Genomic DNA, 14984 nt, shown 5'->3' with positions numbered 1-14984 from the left:
CATGTTATTTTTCAAATATATTTAATTGTCATCCAAATATATTTAATTGTAATTCATATAAACTAAACTACCATATTTTGCTCCAAAAGATGCACTTTTTTTTCCCAAAAAAGTAGAGGGGAAAATGACCGTGCATCTTATGGAGCAAAAAATACAGTATTTTATTAAATATTTTAACACACCATTTAGTTCAGAATATTTTTTCTTATTTTCTTCTTTAAAAACCTAGGTGTGTCTTATGGTCAGGTGCGTCTCATGGAGTTAAAAATACAGTATGTGTCAACACAGAGTAATACAAAGAAAAATCTGGCAATCTTTCCCCAATTTTCTCCTGAGTTAATCAAAGTTTAAAGTTTTCTATATCCTTTCAAGTTGTTCTGTCTATATAAACATAAACAGCCTATTCACTTATAAAGCGTTTACCCACATTCTTCAAAAATGGCATAATTTGGAAAAAAAGGCATAATTTTATATACACACATAATTTTATATTCATTTACATATATAACTGGGCTTTTATTTCTGCCAAAATGGTGAACTAGCATAGGATACTTATTCCCTTTAAATCAAACCAATCAGATAGATAAACTATAGAAGAAAGAATTCTAGGCCAGGAAATTAAAATAAAAGTGAGAGACTAGGAGACAGAGGCTATCCTGAACTGGAGGGTATGAGAAGGGTGGGTCACCAGAGCCTAGAGTGCAATAAGAGAGCTTAACCAAAACACTTTCTAAGTTTTACTCTCCTGTCTCCCCAGCCCCCTGTCTGCCTCCCCCATAATGTCTTGAGACAATGTTGCCTGCTTTTCATACCAGAAACAAATCAGCTACGTTCAGATATTCTCTTCCTCCCTTACCCCTCCAGACCTCCAAGGCTAGTGCAGTTTCCTGCCAGTGTGGCCTCACTCTAAGCACCTAGCTCTGCAGCTGCTCCTCTTTAGGTCAGCCTTCACCTGTGGAGAAGAGCCACCACTGAACTTCTTAGTTATGCCTGAGCCCCAAGCACCAGCTCATCTAGTGGCTTTGATAAGTGGTGTGTGCCTTGGGCCACGCCATGGGACATACCCCTGATGGGTCTTCCAGCTTCACATACCACATCTGTTCTGTGTACCTCAGTCTCTTTACTTTCTCCACTCTTCACCAAGACAAATAAGGCATTCCTGCTTCACTGAGCCTTGGCTATTGCTTTCTTCAGGCTAAAAGCCACTCTAGCAGCAAGTTTGCCCAATCTCCTTGGGTCCTTGCCAGTGTGTTAAATAGCATATCCCGAGAATGTCAATGAATTCTTATTTATTCAGTCTTCCATTCAGCTATCTTTTATCAAGCACCATCAAAACCCAACACCAGAAACAGTACTCCTATGTTGGCACATATTCACTAATTTTATAGCATTTTCAGTACATAATCGACTTCCCCTTTATCGGGCCTCAACGTTAGCTCAGTTATTGACCTGTTTGTCAGTTAAGAAGGTGGAAAGATCTCTTGAGGAGGAACCTGCTGTTTTGTAGGGGAAAGGGCTCTGCAGCATCCTTCAGCACAGAAGAAGGGGCAGGCTCATCCTAAAGAGTGAGGGACTACTTCCGCCAATGCTGAGGGTTCAGGGAATCTGCCGATTCAATATCTTCATGATATCCATCCACTTGTCTCCATCTTATATCTCAAGGTCCTAGGTTTTCCCAACTGGGGGCCTGACCTAAGCATAGCAGACCTGCTTTGACAAAGCAGTCAAATAACTCTGGCGTTCTAACTATTAGATCTTCAGCCTGCTGCTTAGCTGTATCTACCGTTCCTCTGTAGAAAATTAGGACCTCTTTTTAACCTTTAACTGATTATAAAGAACCCTCAGTTTCTCCTTATACAAAGCAACAGTGCAATTCAGCACTAACCTGCCACTCCACTATCTTTGTAGGTATATTTCCTTCTCGTTTTTCAATTGTTGGACCATTATATCTGCAATGTTGTCCCCTCTACCAGGAAGTTTTTCCAGGTCACTGCTGATGAAATCTTTAGTGATTCAGCCACCACCTTATGACAGGCATTATCCGTGCCCCACCTGCTTCTCAAGATGGTGTCCTCTTTACCCAGTGGGTAGTGAAGTGAGTCAGTCAGTCTTAAATTTCCTCAGACCACTCAGTCAGATCACAGGTGAGATTTGATGTGAGAAATATTTATTGAAATAAATTTCTGTGAAGAAACACAGTTCAGGTCTAACCCTTGTCAGTAAGGAGGGAAGAAAGAAGAGTCATATAGGAACAGTCTCACATAGCAGTGCAGTTCCAAGAAAACTTGGTCAGGCCTAGGGGGAGTCCATAAGTCAAAGTCACCCATCAGAGGAGTCCCGCATCTCCCAGGAATGGGACTGTCTCAACAACACTGCTGGGCTTGTCATAGGGTGGGAGAAGCCTTTTTGGAAGCCAGGCCACAGTGTGAGTGCAATGGTGGGCTCAGAGCACAGCGGTGGGGGTTATCTGTCAGTACACTGTCCAAAGCTGTCTATCTAAGAGGTACATTTCCATCACCATCACAGTAATGTATCCTGGCTTAAAACTATGCACAAAGGTAGACTTCAGAAATTAATTAGAAACACAAGTGAGAAGGATTAAAAAAGAATTATATACATATATATGAATGAGATGAATGATATATATATATGAATTCATATATATATAAATGATTGTCTTTGTGACTCAAGATAAGCAACAAATTGTAGAAGTCAAGCATACAGAGTATTAACTGTGAAGCAAAAAAATAATACATATACCTGTCTGTTTACTGTTTCAGCTGGGTAAATAAGAGCCATAGAATGGGGAAAGATATTTAATGTCCTATGACCCTCCAAATTCTATAATTTAATATATTATGCACAAAGTCAGTTTCAAATTGTATCGCAGTACATTTCTCCTGATTAGATTAGCTGAAAAACTTTTAATTTTCTCCATAAAATTTCAAATGCAAACCAAACATCAAGAACATGGGAATTTTTCATTGGACAAGAATTTCACTCTGGAAATAGAATACGTATGGCAGAAGAAAAAAAATACACATTCTTAAGTAATGCTGATAGTCTTTATGGTTTTCAGAATCAATGACCCATCTTTATTTAATTGTTAAAGGAATGAGAGAGTTTTTCTCCATTTGAATAAACTCCTCAACATTGTTAGAGTAAGTAGTAATGGGTTAATTTGACATTCTACATAAAATAACCAACATAGATTTCACCTCTCAGAGGTGCAGGCAGTAAAAAGAAAGATGTTGTACCTTAATCTTTTCATTTAAATAGATTCACATTTTTATAACTTATACTTGCAACTAACTGCACTAACTGGCAACTTTGAACAAAATAAGTATATGAACACATTCCTTCTTCTTTTCTTTAATTATAAGTGTGGACAGTATGATAGCTATGCCTGTGATAGTCTGGATCAGTATCCAAGCCATGCCTTTTCTTTTGCATGAAATAGAATACACAGTCTCCTCCTAAAACCTCTAGGACAATAGCTTTCACAAAGAACATTCCTCAGGAGATGAACAAATGCCAGTGAGTGGGTTTCCAGGTATGCTCTGCTTACTTAAAGCAGAAGTACTTCACGTGTTTTGCTTCAGCATAAAATTCAGTTAGAACAAATGGTTTCACTGCTTCACCCACCCTCATCCCAAATAACTGCTCTAATTCATTGTTTTAGAAAGACATTTGTTATATATTTTGACCCAGTTTAATAGAACGGGAAGAGACACAGGGTACAGATTCTTGTTTAAATGGGAGGGAGACTGTGAAGAGAATCAGTGCAGGTCATGACAATTCATTGGCTATGGGAGACCCCAGAATGGATGGACGGGAATTAGAGAACAATATTTTGTTTAAAACTATTGAATTTGAAGTGTCAGAAACAGATTCACATATAACTATTCCTGGAGCCAGACCTTTAATGCAGAAGAATTATAATATATGTGTAAGATTTGTGGGTCAAATGTATATGAGTGATATTTGGATCTGTGACAGTCAATTATAAAATATAGGGGACAAGCTTCATGATATTAAATTTTGTAATGATTTATTGGCCACGACACCAAAAGAACAACAAAATAAAAAATAGATAAACTGGATTATATCAGGAATCCGTCAGAGGACACTATCAACAGAATGAAAAGACAACCCACAAAAAGAAAATATTTGCAAATCATATATCTGATATGGAATTAATAGCCAGAATTACTAAAGAGCTTTTACAACTTAACAACTAAAAAACACACAAATTTTAGAATGGGCAAATTATTTGAATAGATATTTCTTCAAAGAAGATACACAAATGGCAATAAGCACATGACATGATATTCAACATCACTAATCTCTAGAGAAATGCACATCAAAACTATAATAGATACCACTTCACAGTCGGTAGGATAGGGAAAAGAAAAACAGAAAATAAGTATTAGGAGAGATGTGGAGAAAATGGAACCGTTGTGCATTCACTGCTGGTGGGAATGTAAAATGGTATAACTGCTAGGGAAAATGGTATGGCAGTATTTTATCTCGTTCTGGCTACCGTAACAAAAATACCATGGACTAGGTGGCTTAAACAACAAAATACTTATTACTCACAGTTATGTAGTCTGGGAAGACAACAGCAGAGTGAGTGCTTGGTAAGAGCCTGCTTCTTGGTTCATAGATGGTCATCTCCTAGCTGTGATCTTACCTGGAAGAAGGGACAAGAAAGCTTTCTGGGGTCTCTTTTAATAGGGCATTAATCCCATTCAGTTATTAGATATATACACAGTACTCTCTAACTTAATCCTTACAATAGTCTGGAAAGCGATCACCTCCACATTCAGAGTTGGGAGCTAAGGTGCAGAAGGACAAGGCAGCAGGCGTGTGGGGGAGCCAGGAGGTGCAGACAGGTGGACCTCCCCCCAATGTCTGAGTTTAGGAAACGAACCAGGTCTTCTGCCCCCTGCAGTGGAAGCTGCCGTTTAGTACCAGACAGTGTTCTAGACAGTGTCACATACATCATGTCATTTAATTGTCACAAAATTCCTACACATAGAGGGTATTAGCTCATTTCACACAGGCAGAAACATGATGAAAGGGTTTAAGTGGCCTGTCCAAGTTCACCTAATGAGCAGGAAGTCAGAATTCCGTTCCAAGTCCATGCGTCTTTTCCCTATTCCATGAAGTTCTGTGTCAGAAAAAGAGGGAAAGATGGAAGGAAAGAAACCAAAGGGAGGAAAAGGAAAGAATGAAGCTATGTGTGCTCTTTCCTCATTAGTTCAATCGAATGAGCTTCACTAAGTGTTTCTCTGTTAAACAGTTGCTAAGAAAATGTATGCAAATAAACTAAGAAGTCCTAACATTATTAGCTAATATTTCTGTAGTACTTGCACTGCACAAGGCGCTAATCTAAGCATTTCACATATGTTAACATATTTACATTTTAAAAAGCTCTCAAAGGTAGTCACTAGTATTATTTCTATATTACAGACTGCTAAGGTTTGAACCCTGGCGCTCTGATTCTGGTCTATCCTCTTAAAGCACTATGTGTGTGGTGTTATCTATGGTTATTTCAAATGTACTCTCCTTAACTATTAGAAGCAATGATTGTGGAAAACCTTTACTTAAAGTAGTCTTTTCCTTTAAATAAGTACAATTTAGTTGTAGATTATATAATCTAGGCTAAATGGTATGTTCATAATTTATGTAGTTGTAAAAAGAAGAAGGTAGATCTGTTCCCCAATATAGAAAGTGTTGCAAGGACCTGGCCAGTTGGCTCAGTGGTCAAGTGTTGGCTTGGATTATAGAACTCCCAGGTTTGAATACCAGTCAGGGCACACAGGAGAATCAACCCTCTGCTTCCCAGTAGTGGGCTTGCTGGCTGGATCCTTCGGGGCACATGCTGGGTGGACCCTGGTCAGGGTACATGTGGAAGTCTGTCTCTCTGCCTCCCCCACCCTTCTCTTAATTAAAAAAAAAAAGTTCTTCAAAATATTAAGTGAAAAAAAATGCAAAAGGATTTGTACAATATAATACTGTTTAATTAATCTTCATGTGTTTTTTGTAGATATTAGTGTGTGTGCATGTAAATTCTTAGTATATTCTATAAAATGATGGGTCTTTTTAGGACAAGATCAAACAGAGCTTCAGTTTCATTTCTAATGTCTCAATAGTCACAAAGAGCAGATATTTATGTCATTTGTCTAATTAAAAATACTGTTTCTTTGATCTCTTTATTTTATTCTGGTAAATCTTCGTGTGTGTGTGTGTGTGTGTGTGTGTGTGTGTGTGTGTGTGTGTGTAATGTAGACCATAAATGTAAATTTTAATATATATTTATTATATTAAGTCATTTTGGTAAAAATCTGATTTGATATAATCTGTATGTACTCTCAGGAGTAGGTATTTTTTAAAAGAAAAATTATTGTGTATTAATAAACTCATGCTACATGGATATAGCTATTTTTCAACAAAAAAAAGTAGTGAATATTTTTTTATTTATATTATGAATATAGGTTCTAAGAATATCTGGATGTTTTTATTGAGAACTTTTATGTAAAGGTTTCTTTAAGATAGCTGTTTACCTACCAATAACCTTTTTTAAACTCTTAATCCTAGTGCATTCCTTAGGTATTTCTCATTCAAATCCTTGCAACCAGTTTCTTCCCCTTTGATGAAATTAGTCAATACTAAAAAAAATGCATTGCTTTCTTGTTGGGACTATGCTGTCTCTGAGCTGTTTTCTTCAAGCTAGTCTATGGGTTGAGGCTTCTCTGTTCAGACTTGTTGAACTAGTTTCATTTCAACTACTTGTAATTTGTTTCCTTATTTTTCTAGTTGTAGACCTTAAATGTATCTAGAGATGTCATAAAGTTGATTAGAAAGTCGAGTTCAGTGGGTGCATGCTTCCAAGACCATATTTTTCCTCCTGTAGATGATGTATCGGTAAGTTCAGTTTTGTTTGGTAAATGGCTTGTTTGCTCTACTGTTTGACTGTCAGTGGCTAGATTCTTGGAGTGTTGGAGAACTGCCTGTAAGGTGTTCTCAGTGGATTTGATCTTCATTGGATTTTGTAAGATATCTGAAATTATTATAGCAGCTGGGTTAATTAATCTCTGTATTTGAAATCAGTATTTTTGTGTTAAGAGGTCATTATTAGCATTATTTTATGTTGCCAAATTTGATAGTTGGAATTTTAGAAGTTAAGGAAAACTATATTATATTGCATACTGATTGATATTCATTTGGGGGGGGTGAGAAGGGGTTAATTTGTTTTGGAAAGCCTGTTAGCAATCTAAATTTAGCTTCTATGCCACTTTTCCTTTATCTGTTTTTCCTTGTACCTTAAAGTCAGTCCTCGGGAACTAACTCAGCTTGGGAGGTCAACAAATACAGAGACACCTGCCTTCATTATAGAAATGTCAGGACTCCGTGGAGGGAAGAAAGAAAACAGGAGACCCAGATTTGAGAAAACATGCCTTTTCTCCAAAAGTTTTTCTATGGAAATATTAAGGAAAAAACCCTGTGAATTACTTCAAGGGTTTGTTTTTCAAATAGGGTTTGCTATATACAAAGGAGAAAAAAAAGTAAGATTTCTTGACAGAGCATTATACACAAATAGAATAGTGTATATTTAATTAAATAGAATTAAATATTGATTTAACACATCCATATTAAATGTGATGTGATTTTAAGCATCCATGATGACAATAATATTTTATTTTTTAAGCAACCACCAAGCTCATTCCTTAGATTTATGCTTTTAAAAACATTTTTATTAATGTTATTTCATTTAATAGCCAGAACACTCTTGTGAGATCAGTAGAACAGGTATTGTTAATTCCCATCTTAAAGTGAGAAATGTGAGGGGAACAGGAGTGAAGGGACCTCCCTAGGTCTACAGAGCTGTGTGACGACAGAATTGGAGAACTGCAATGCACAGTTCCCCAAGTCCAGTTTTCTCGGACTCTTGCAGACTCTCCAGATGGCAAGGATTCCACCTGGGAAATTTCAGAGATGAGAAATTGACACTAGATCGGCCATTGAGTTAATGAACTTCCCGGGGCTTCCTTTCCCACTAATAAAACACATATTTGTATCAGCCCTTTAATGAGCACATTGTAATTATCAAAGGGTCTTTGCGATCCTTAGAAAGGGTTTAGAATGCTTCACACATCATTGGCACTCCATAAATATTTGGTGAACAAATGAATGAGTAAACAAATGTAAATATCTACCATTAATGTTTTACTTATTAAAAGTCATTGATTTTGAAAAAGCATATTCCATGTTTATGGACACTATGATGTTGTAAAGCAGTAGTTCCAACCCTTCATATTTTACATTCCCCAAATTACCTCTTAAAAATATGAAATCTCATGATTATAGACACCAAAAGTCATCTTTTCTAGTGGATATTTGTATTTATAGAAATAATTTCAGTTTTAGGGAAATAAATTACAGGAATAATATTGGAAATCATTGCTCTTGTTCAGGACATTCATGACACTTCTTGCTAAAAAAATGAGACATTAGGAAATATCAAATGTTTATGGTTCCTTTAAGACAGGGCTAACCTATGGCTAGCAAGCCAGATGTGGCTCTTTTGATGGCTGCATCTGACTTGCAGATAAATCTTTAATAAAAAAATAATAATAATGTTAAAAATATAAAACATTCTCATGTATTACAATCCATTCATTTCCTACCACTTATGTTCATGGTTGCGGGTGGCTGGAGCCAATCACAGCTGTCCTCCGGGACAACACCAAATTATTATTGGATAATGCATAATGTACACGGGTCGTTGTATGGCTCTCACGGAATTACATTTTAAAATATGTGGCGTTCATGGCTCTCTCAGCCAAAAAGGTTCCGACCCCTGCTTTAAGATAAACTCAAGGAACACTAAGCCAGGATTTAGAGGATTTGCAGGAGATTGTCAGTCACACTAACAGGTGAGTTTAAGGATTGAGGCAAAGCTAATGCTTAGTAATCACAGGTCTCTCCCAAGTTTATGTTACGCTACTTCACTTTTACAAAAGATCTATATTAGTACCTGTTTTTAATTGAAAGAAACCCAAAAAGGATTTCACTTTTACAGGAAAAAAAAAACGTGAAAAGCAAAACTAGCATTCGGTGCTTGTTTTGCAGTGAGCCGTCGCAGAGGCAGCAGGCACCCTGAGTGGTGACAGTGAAACCAGCAAGCTCAATCTACTTTATCCAGGCAGTGCATTTATCATCATCATTCCTCTTCTTACTACTTACTCAAAGTTCTTACGACTTACTATAGTAGTGTTAGGTTAGGTTTTATGTGTTATTTGATAGGTTATCTGGGGGGTCTGGGAATGCTCAAATTTTTTTTCCATATCAATTAATGATAAATGCTTCTTTGCTTTATGCCATTTTGTCTTACAAAAAATTTCCTAGGAATGCTCTACTTCTGAGAACGGGGGAAACCGATACTATAACACCCTATGTCTCACCTACATTAATTCTGCAATACATCCTATGCCTCTATTAACAATAAATACAATGTGGAATCCTTGTCAAAATGTATTTTATGCCTAGGCATGTATCTCAGTAGGTTAGAGCAACACCCCGATACACCAAGGTTATGAGTACCATCTCCACTCAGAGCACATACAAGAAAAAACCAATGAATGTATAAATAAGTAGAAAAACAAAATTGATGTCTCTCTCTCTCTCCTTCTCTCTCTCTCTCTCCCTCTCTAAAATCAATGAATAAAAGATTAATTATAAAATATGTTTGATTCATATGTGTTCTGTTTCTGCTGTACTGAATCATGGATCTTCTTTCTACATCTCAGAGATACCTTTAGTGTGTGGACCCTGCTGTGAGTATTCCTTTGTATTTGCCTTTAGCAATATCCATGCCCCTTCTCTTCCCTTAAAATTTATAAATTGAGTGAATTGCTCACTTAAAATCTCAATTATTTCTCTTGTGAAAGATTAAATACCAAATGACTGCTTCATCTGAGATTGTTGTCCTTTTCACAGACAACTTTCTCTCTCTCTCTTCCTATAGCTCATTATTTTGGGTATTGCTTAATAAATGCAAAAATTAGGTTTCTTCTCTCCATTATCATCCTTTAGCAAAAAAGTAAGTTCTGGGAAAGTCTTTGCAAATGTTCATGTTTTATATTATAATTTCTGTATGAATACTTATTTTAAACACTTTGTTAATTTGCCAAATCCATCCTCCAATATATTCAAAAACTCTATCTTCAGAATTAAAATCAAAACAACAAAGTAAAACCTTCAGGTTTCTCACTGATTTATTAAACTTTGAATAAATTATCAATTAAATTTTACTGTTTTGTTAGTTTTTTGGCAAACTCATAGTGCTTACTATGTGCTGTATACATGATACATTATAATAGCTCATTTAATTCTAACAACAATCCATGATTAGGTACTATTATTATCTCCATTTTATAGAGGAAAAGGTACCTGAGCCCACATCATCACAAGCTAATAAAATAAAGAGTTAGGATTTGAGGCAGTCTGGAATCAAAGCTCAACTATTAAGATATTCTGTTTTTCCTTTTTTATTTTATTTTTTATAATTTTCAAGCAAAAATAAATTTTGTTTCTTAATTTAAAATTGGAGTAAAACATCAGTACTCCACAAAGCTGGGATGACTGTCACATGAGATAACCCCTATGAAAAATCCTGACTCAGAGAAGAAATTTGATACAGGTAGAGACCATCATTACGCACTCCATTGCCTCACCTCTCTGGGCAGTATTTATTGTTACATTTTTAAGGTGGGACAACTGACATTCAAAAGTGTCTCATAAATTTCTCAAGATGAATGTTACAGAGTTACAAGCAGGACTGATGGCAAGCTCTTATAACCTCAGAGACAGGGCCATATCTGCAATACAGTATGCTGACAGAAGATTTGTCTAGGCAGGTGAAGACTTCAAGGAATTTTTTACCCTTTGTCTTGGAAAAACTCTGTGTGTGTTTTTTTTTACTTTCCCATGCTACCATACTCACAGTACTTCCTACACCAGCTGTGTGGGGTTTTTCCCCCAAGCAATTCTCCAGCACCAGCTGTCAAACAGTTCAGTTCCGTTCTGACACTAACCAGAGTTAGCACAGATTTCACAAGTTAGGTGCACAGTCCCTAAACGAGCCCTTGCTCCACTTCAGATGTCAATTGAGAGTTCAGGCTGTTATCTGTACTTCTGACCAACTGCCTGTAACCTGGAGTTTCTCATCATCCTCTCTACAGAATTGAGTATTTTGCTAGAGCAGCCTTGATCAGATAGTTCAGTTGGTTAGAGCATCATCCTGAAGCACAAAGGTTGTGGGTTTGATCCCCACTCAGGGCACATACAGGAAGAGGTTGATGTTCCTGTCTCTTTCTCTCTCCTCCCCTCTCTTGCTAAAATCAGTAAATAAATGTTTTAAAAAGTAGTTAATTATTTTTTTAAAATTTGCCAGAGCAGCTCACAGAACTCAAGGAAACAGTTTACCTTCTAGATTGGCACTAAGTACAAAGTATATTAAAGGATATGAATAAATAGCCAGATGAAGAGATAACATACCAAGGCCCACAAGGTCCTGAATGTAGAGATTCTGTTCTTGTGGAGTTTGATTACACCACCATCCCAATATATGAATGTGTTTACCAACCAAGAAAGCTCCCTGAACCCTATACTATTGGGATTTTTATAGAGGCTTCATCACATAGGCATCATTAATTACCCTGCAATCTTCAGCTCCTTTTCCCTTCCCAAAAGATAAGGAGAATGGAGCTGAAATTTTCAAGTTTCTAATCAAGCCATGAACTTCTTGGTGACTAGCACTCATTCTGAGTCTATTCAGAATCGCCCAAGAGTTACCTCATCAGAACAAAAGACATCCCTAGTGCCAGGATATATGAAAGGACTTAGGAAAGGAGAGAAAGGAATTCTAACTTCTTGAAAATTCAGGAGAATTTAAAGCCAGTAGAAAGATATGTAAGCAAAAACAATTCAAGACTTAACCACAATGAAAATGGGTGGTCTCTCTGATTAGTAAAATAACCTCTACCTTCACTTTATAACTCTTCACTTGCTTTAAAAAATATATATTTTCTTAAATTTATCAGGGGTACATTGGTTAACAAAATTATATGGGTTTAACATGTACAATTCTATAATATGTCATCTGTACATTGTATTGTATGTTTACCACCCAAAATTAAGTCCTTTTCTGTAACCATAAATTTGTCCTCTTTCATCCTTTTCTCCCTCCCTACACACCTTTCCATCCGGTAATCACTATACTGTTGTGTCTCTGAGGTTTTTTTATTTGTTTGTTTGCTTTATTTGTTCATTTGTTGCTTTTAATTATATATTCAACATATAAGTGAAATCATATGGTTCTTGACTTTTTCAGACTTATTTTGCTTAGCACGATAAACTCAAAATTTAGTTATATTGTCACAAATGACAGTATTTCATCTTTCCTATGGCTGAGTAGTATTCCAGAGTATATATGAAACACATCTTCTTTATCCAATTACCTACTGAAGGACACTTAAGTTGTTTTCATGTCTCAGCCACCGTGAATAAGGCTGCAATGAACATAAGGATGCATATATCTTTGCAAACAGGATGTTCACAAACTTTCTGGATAGTTGCTCAACTTTACTAGCTATGAGGGAAATACAAATCAAAACTACAATGAGATACTATGTCATGCCTATAATAATGGCTATTATCAACAAGACAAGTAATAACAAGTATTGAAAAGGTTCTGAAGAAAAGGAACCCTTATTCGTGGCTGGTGGGAATGTAAACTAGTATAGCCACCATGGAAAACAGTATAGAGTTTCCTCAAAAGGTTAAGAATAGAGTTACCATATGCAACCCCTCTTCCGGGTATTCATTCACTTGCTTTTTATGCTGCTTGAAATTCCACACATAATTTATTTGGGTTCATAGGAAGCCTGTTCTGAAAAAGAAATAAAAAATCACTTTCAGAAGGAGTTTTGATATTACAGGAAAAATGGGCTTTTGAGTGCTAGCAGCCAAAATTAGACTTTAACTCTGCATACTGGCTGTATGAATTGAACAAGTTATTTGCTTGTAAAATGAAGATAAATAATTCTACTGACAAGAGTGTTTAGAGGATGAAATGTTACAATATATCAACAACTCATGGCCCTGGCTGGTTGGCTTAGAGGTATAGCATCAGACTTGGCCCGGCATGTGGAAGTCTCTGGTTTGATTCCCTGTCAGGGCACACAGGAGAAGCGACCATCTGCTTCTTCACCCCTTGCCCTTGTCTTCTGCTCTCTCTCTCTCTCTTTCTCTCCCTCTCTCTCTCTCTCTCTCTCCTCTGTCTCTCTCTCTCTTTCCCTCCCACAGCCATGGTTCAAGCAAGTTGGCCCCAGGCACTGAGCATGGCTCCATGGCCTCCACATCAGGTACTGAAACAGCTCAGTTGCCAAGCAAGGGAGCAGCAGCCCCAGATGGGCAGAGTATTGATTGCCTCATAGGCAGCTGGATGGGTGGATCCTGGTCAGGTGCATGTGGAAGTCTGTCACTCTGCCTCCCTGCCTCACTGCCTCTCACTCAACAACAACAACAACAACAAAACACAAACAAATAAAAACAACTCATACAAAGTCAGCATTAACTAAATAGTAGCTCTTGTTCTTATCACTTTTAGTATTAAATAGTCATTCTAAAATAGTCACAGAGTACCCAGGCAGATATTCACATATTAGGTCCCTACAAAAGGATGCTTTTCTATAACAAATGACTGATTTCAGTGGCTCAGAGGGAATGATGATTTTCATTGGTGAAAGTTTGGCACTTTGATTTCATCAGAACTTTCCTCCAAGGATGGGCACCAAGCTAGAAAAAGAGAAGCAGTTTTCTGCACCAAACAGCTCCCAGGAATTTAGTGCATTTAGCACCTTTGTTTAATTATGTTTAGAATTAAATAGACATTTATGTTGCCATGGGAAACTAATCGATAATTTCTTTTTAAACCAGATAGTATATTTTAAACATCAAAAACTGTCCTTATAAAGAGTTCTAGAAACATAACTTATCTGTAAAGTGGTATTTATAAAACAATCACATGTATCTATATTTGTATAATGATAATATGTATCTACAAGAAAGCAGAAAAATAATCCTAAAAAAAGAAAAGATTTGGAGCTTGTACATAAAATTATAAAATGCATGTGGTTGACTGTGGAATAGGGCTAAATTTCTGCCTTCAGGTAAGGTTTTTCTAGAAACAGCCATGTGGAGTATGGGGGTATTAGCTAACTCGATTCATTTGTGAACTCACATATATAGACCTCTTCAGCTTAGAGCTTGGTTGCTGAGGAAATGACTATTCCAACTCTGATCATTAACAGTTCATATTGCTCTATATATTTTCCAAGATGTGTATATTTCAGTCTACAAGATTGCAGAAAGTGAAATCACAAAATTATTTATTTATTTTTTTACAGAGTCAGAGACAGGGATAGACAGGGACAGACAGACAGGAACGGAGAGATGAGAAGCATCAACCATTAGTTTTTCGTTGCACATTGCTACACCTTAGTTGTTCATTGATTGCTTTCTCATATGTGCCTTGACCGTGGGCCTTCAGCAGATCGAGTAACCCCTTGCTCGAGCCAGTGACCTTGGGTCCAAGCTGGTGAGCTTTTGCTCAAACCAGATGAGCCCGCACTCAAGCTGACGACCTCAGGGTCTCAAACTTGGGTCCTCGACATCCCAGTCCGACGCTCTATCCACTGCACCATTGCTTGGTCAGGTGAAATCACAAAATTATTTAAATTATCACCCTGTTTGCATTGACAACATCTTTGGAAAAATCACACCATGAATACACTGAATAATCAAGCTTAATGAAGGTGTAATGTATATGAAAAATGGAATTTCATGGAATGCAGAGTGTCAATTAGATCATGATGAGGGATTAATACTAGGTTTCTTCCCATTTTAATTTCCAA

At 36.8% G+C, this 14984-nt stretch overlaps 1 protein-coding gene across 3 annotated transcripts in view; it reads left to right on the top strand.

Annotated features, from left to right (window-relative positions):
• Window positions 1–6712: 6712 nt before the first annotated feature.
• TMPRSS11A (transmembrane serine protease 11A) overlaps window positions 6713–14984 on the top strand; it is a 50537-nt gene continuing 42265 nt past the window's right edge. Inside the window, exon 1 of one of the 3 annotated variants that reach the window (XM_066384812.1) lies at window positions 6713–6930. In XM_066384812.1, coding sequence (XP_066240909.1) covers window positions 6920–6930 — 11 coding nt within the window. In that variant the 5' untranslated portion in view covers window positions 6713–6919. Of the gene's footprint in view, window positions 6931–8866; window positions 8943–14984 lie in introns of those variants that run through there. The other 2 variants (XM_066384813.1, XM_066384814.1) reach the window with 2 other exon arrangements.

This window comes from Saccopteryx leptura, chromosome 5 (assembly GCF_036850995.1).
Source record: "Saccopteryx leptura isolate mSacLep1 chromosome 5, mSacLep1_pri_phased_curated, whole genome shotgun sequence".
In the NCBI taxonomy this organism is placed as follows: domain Eukaryota; kingdom Metazoa; phylum Chordata; class Mammalia; order Chiroptera; family Emballonuridae; genus Saccopteryx; species Saccopteryx leptura.
The sequence above is the reverse complement of the archived record's forward strand: the minus strand, read 5'-3'. Positions and strand labels throughout refer to the sequence as shown.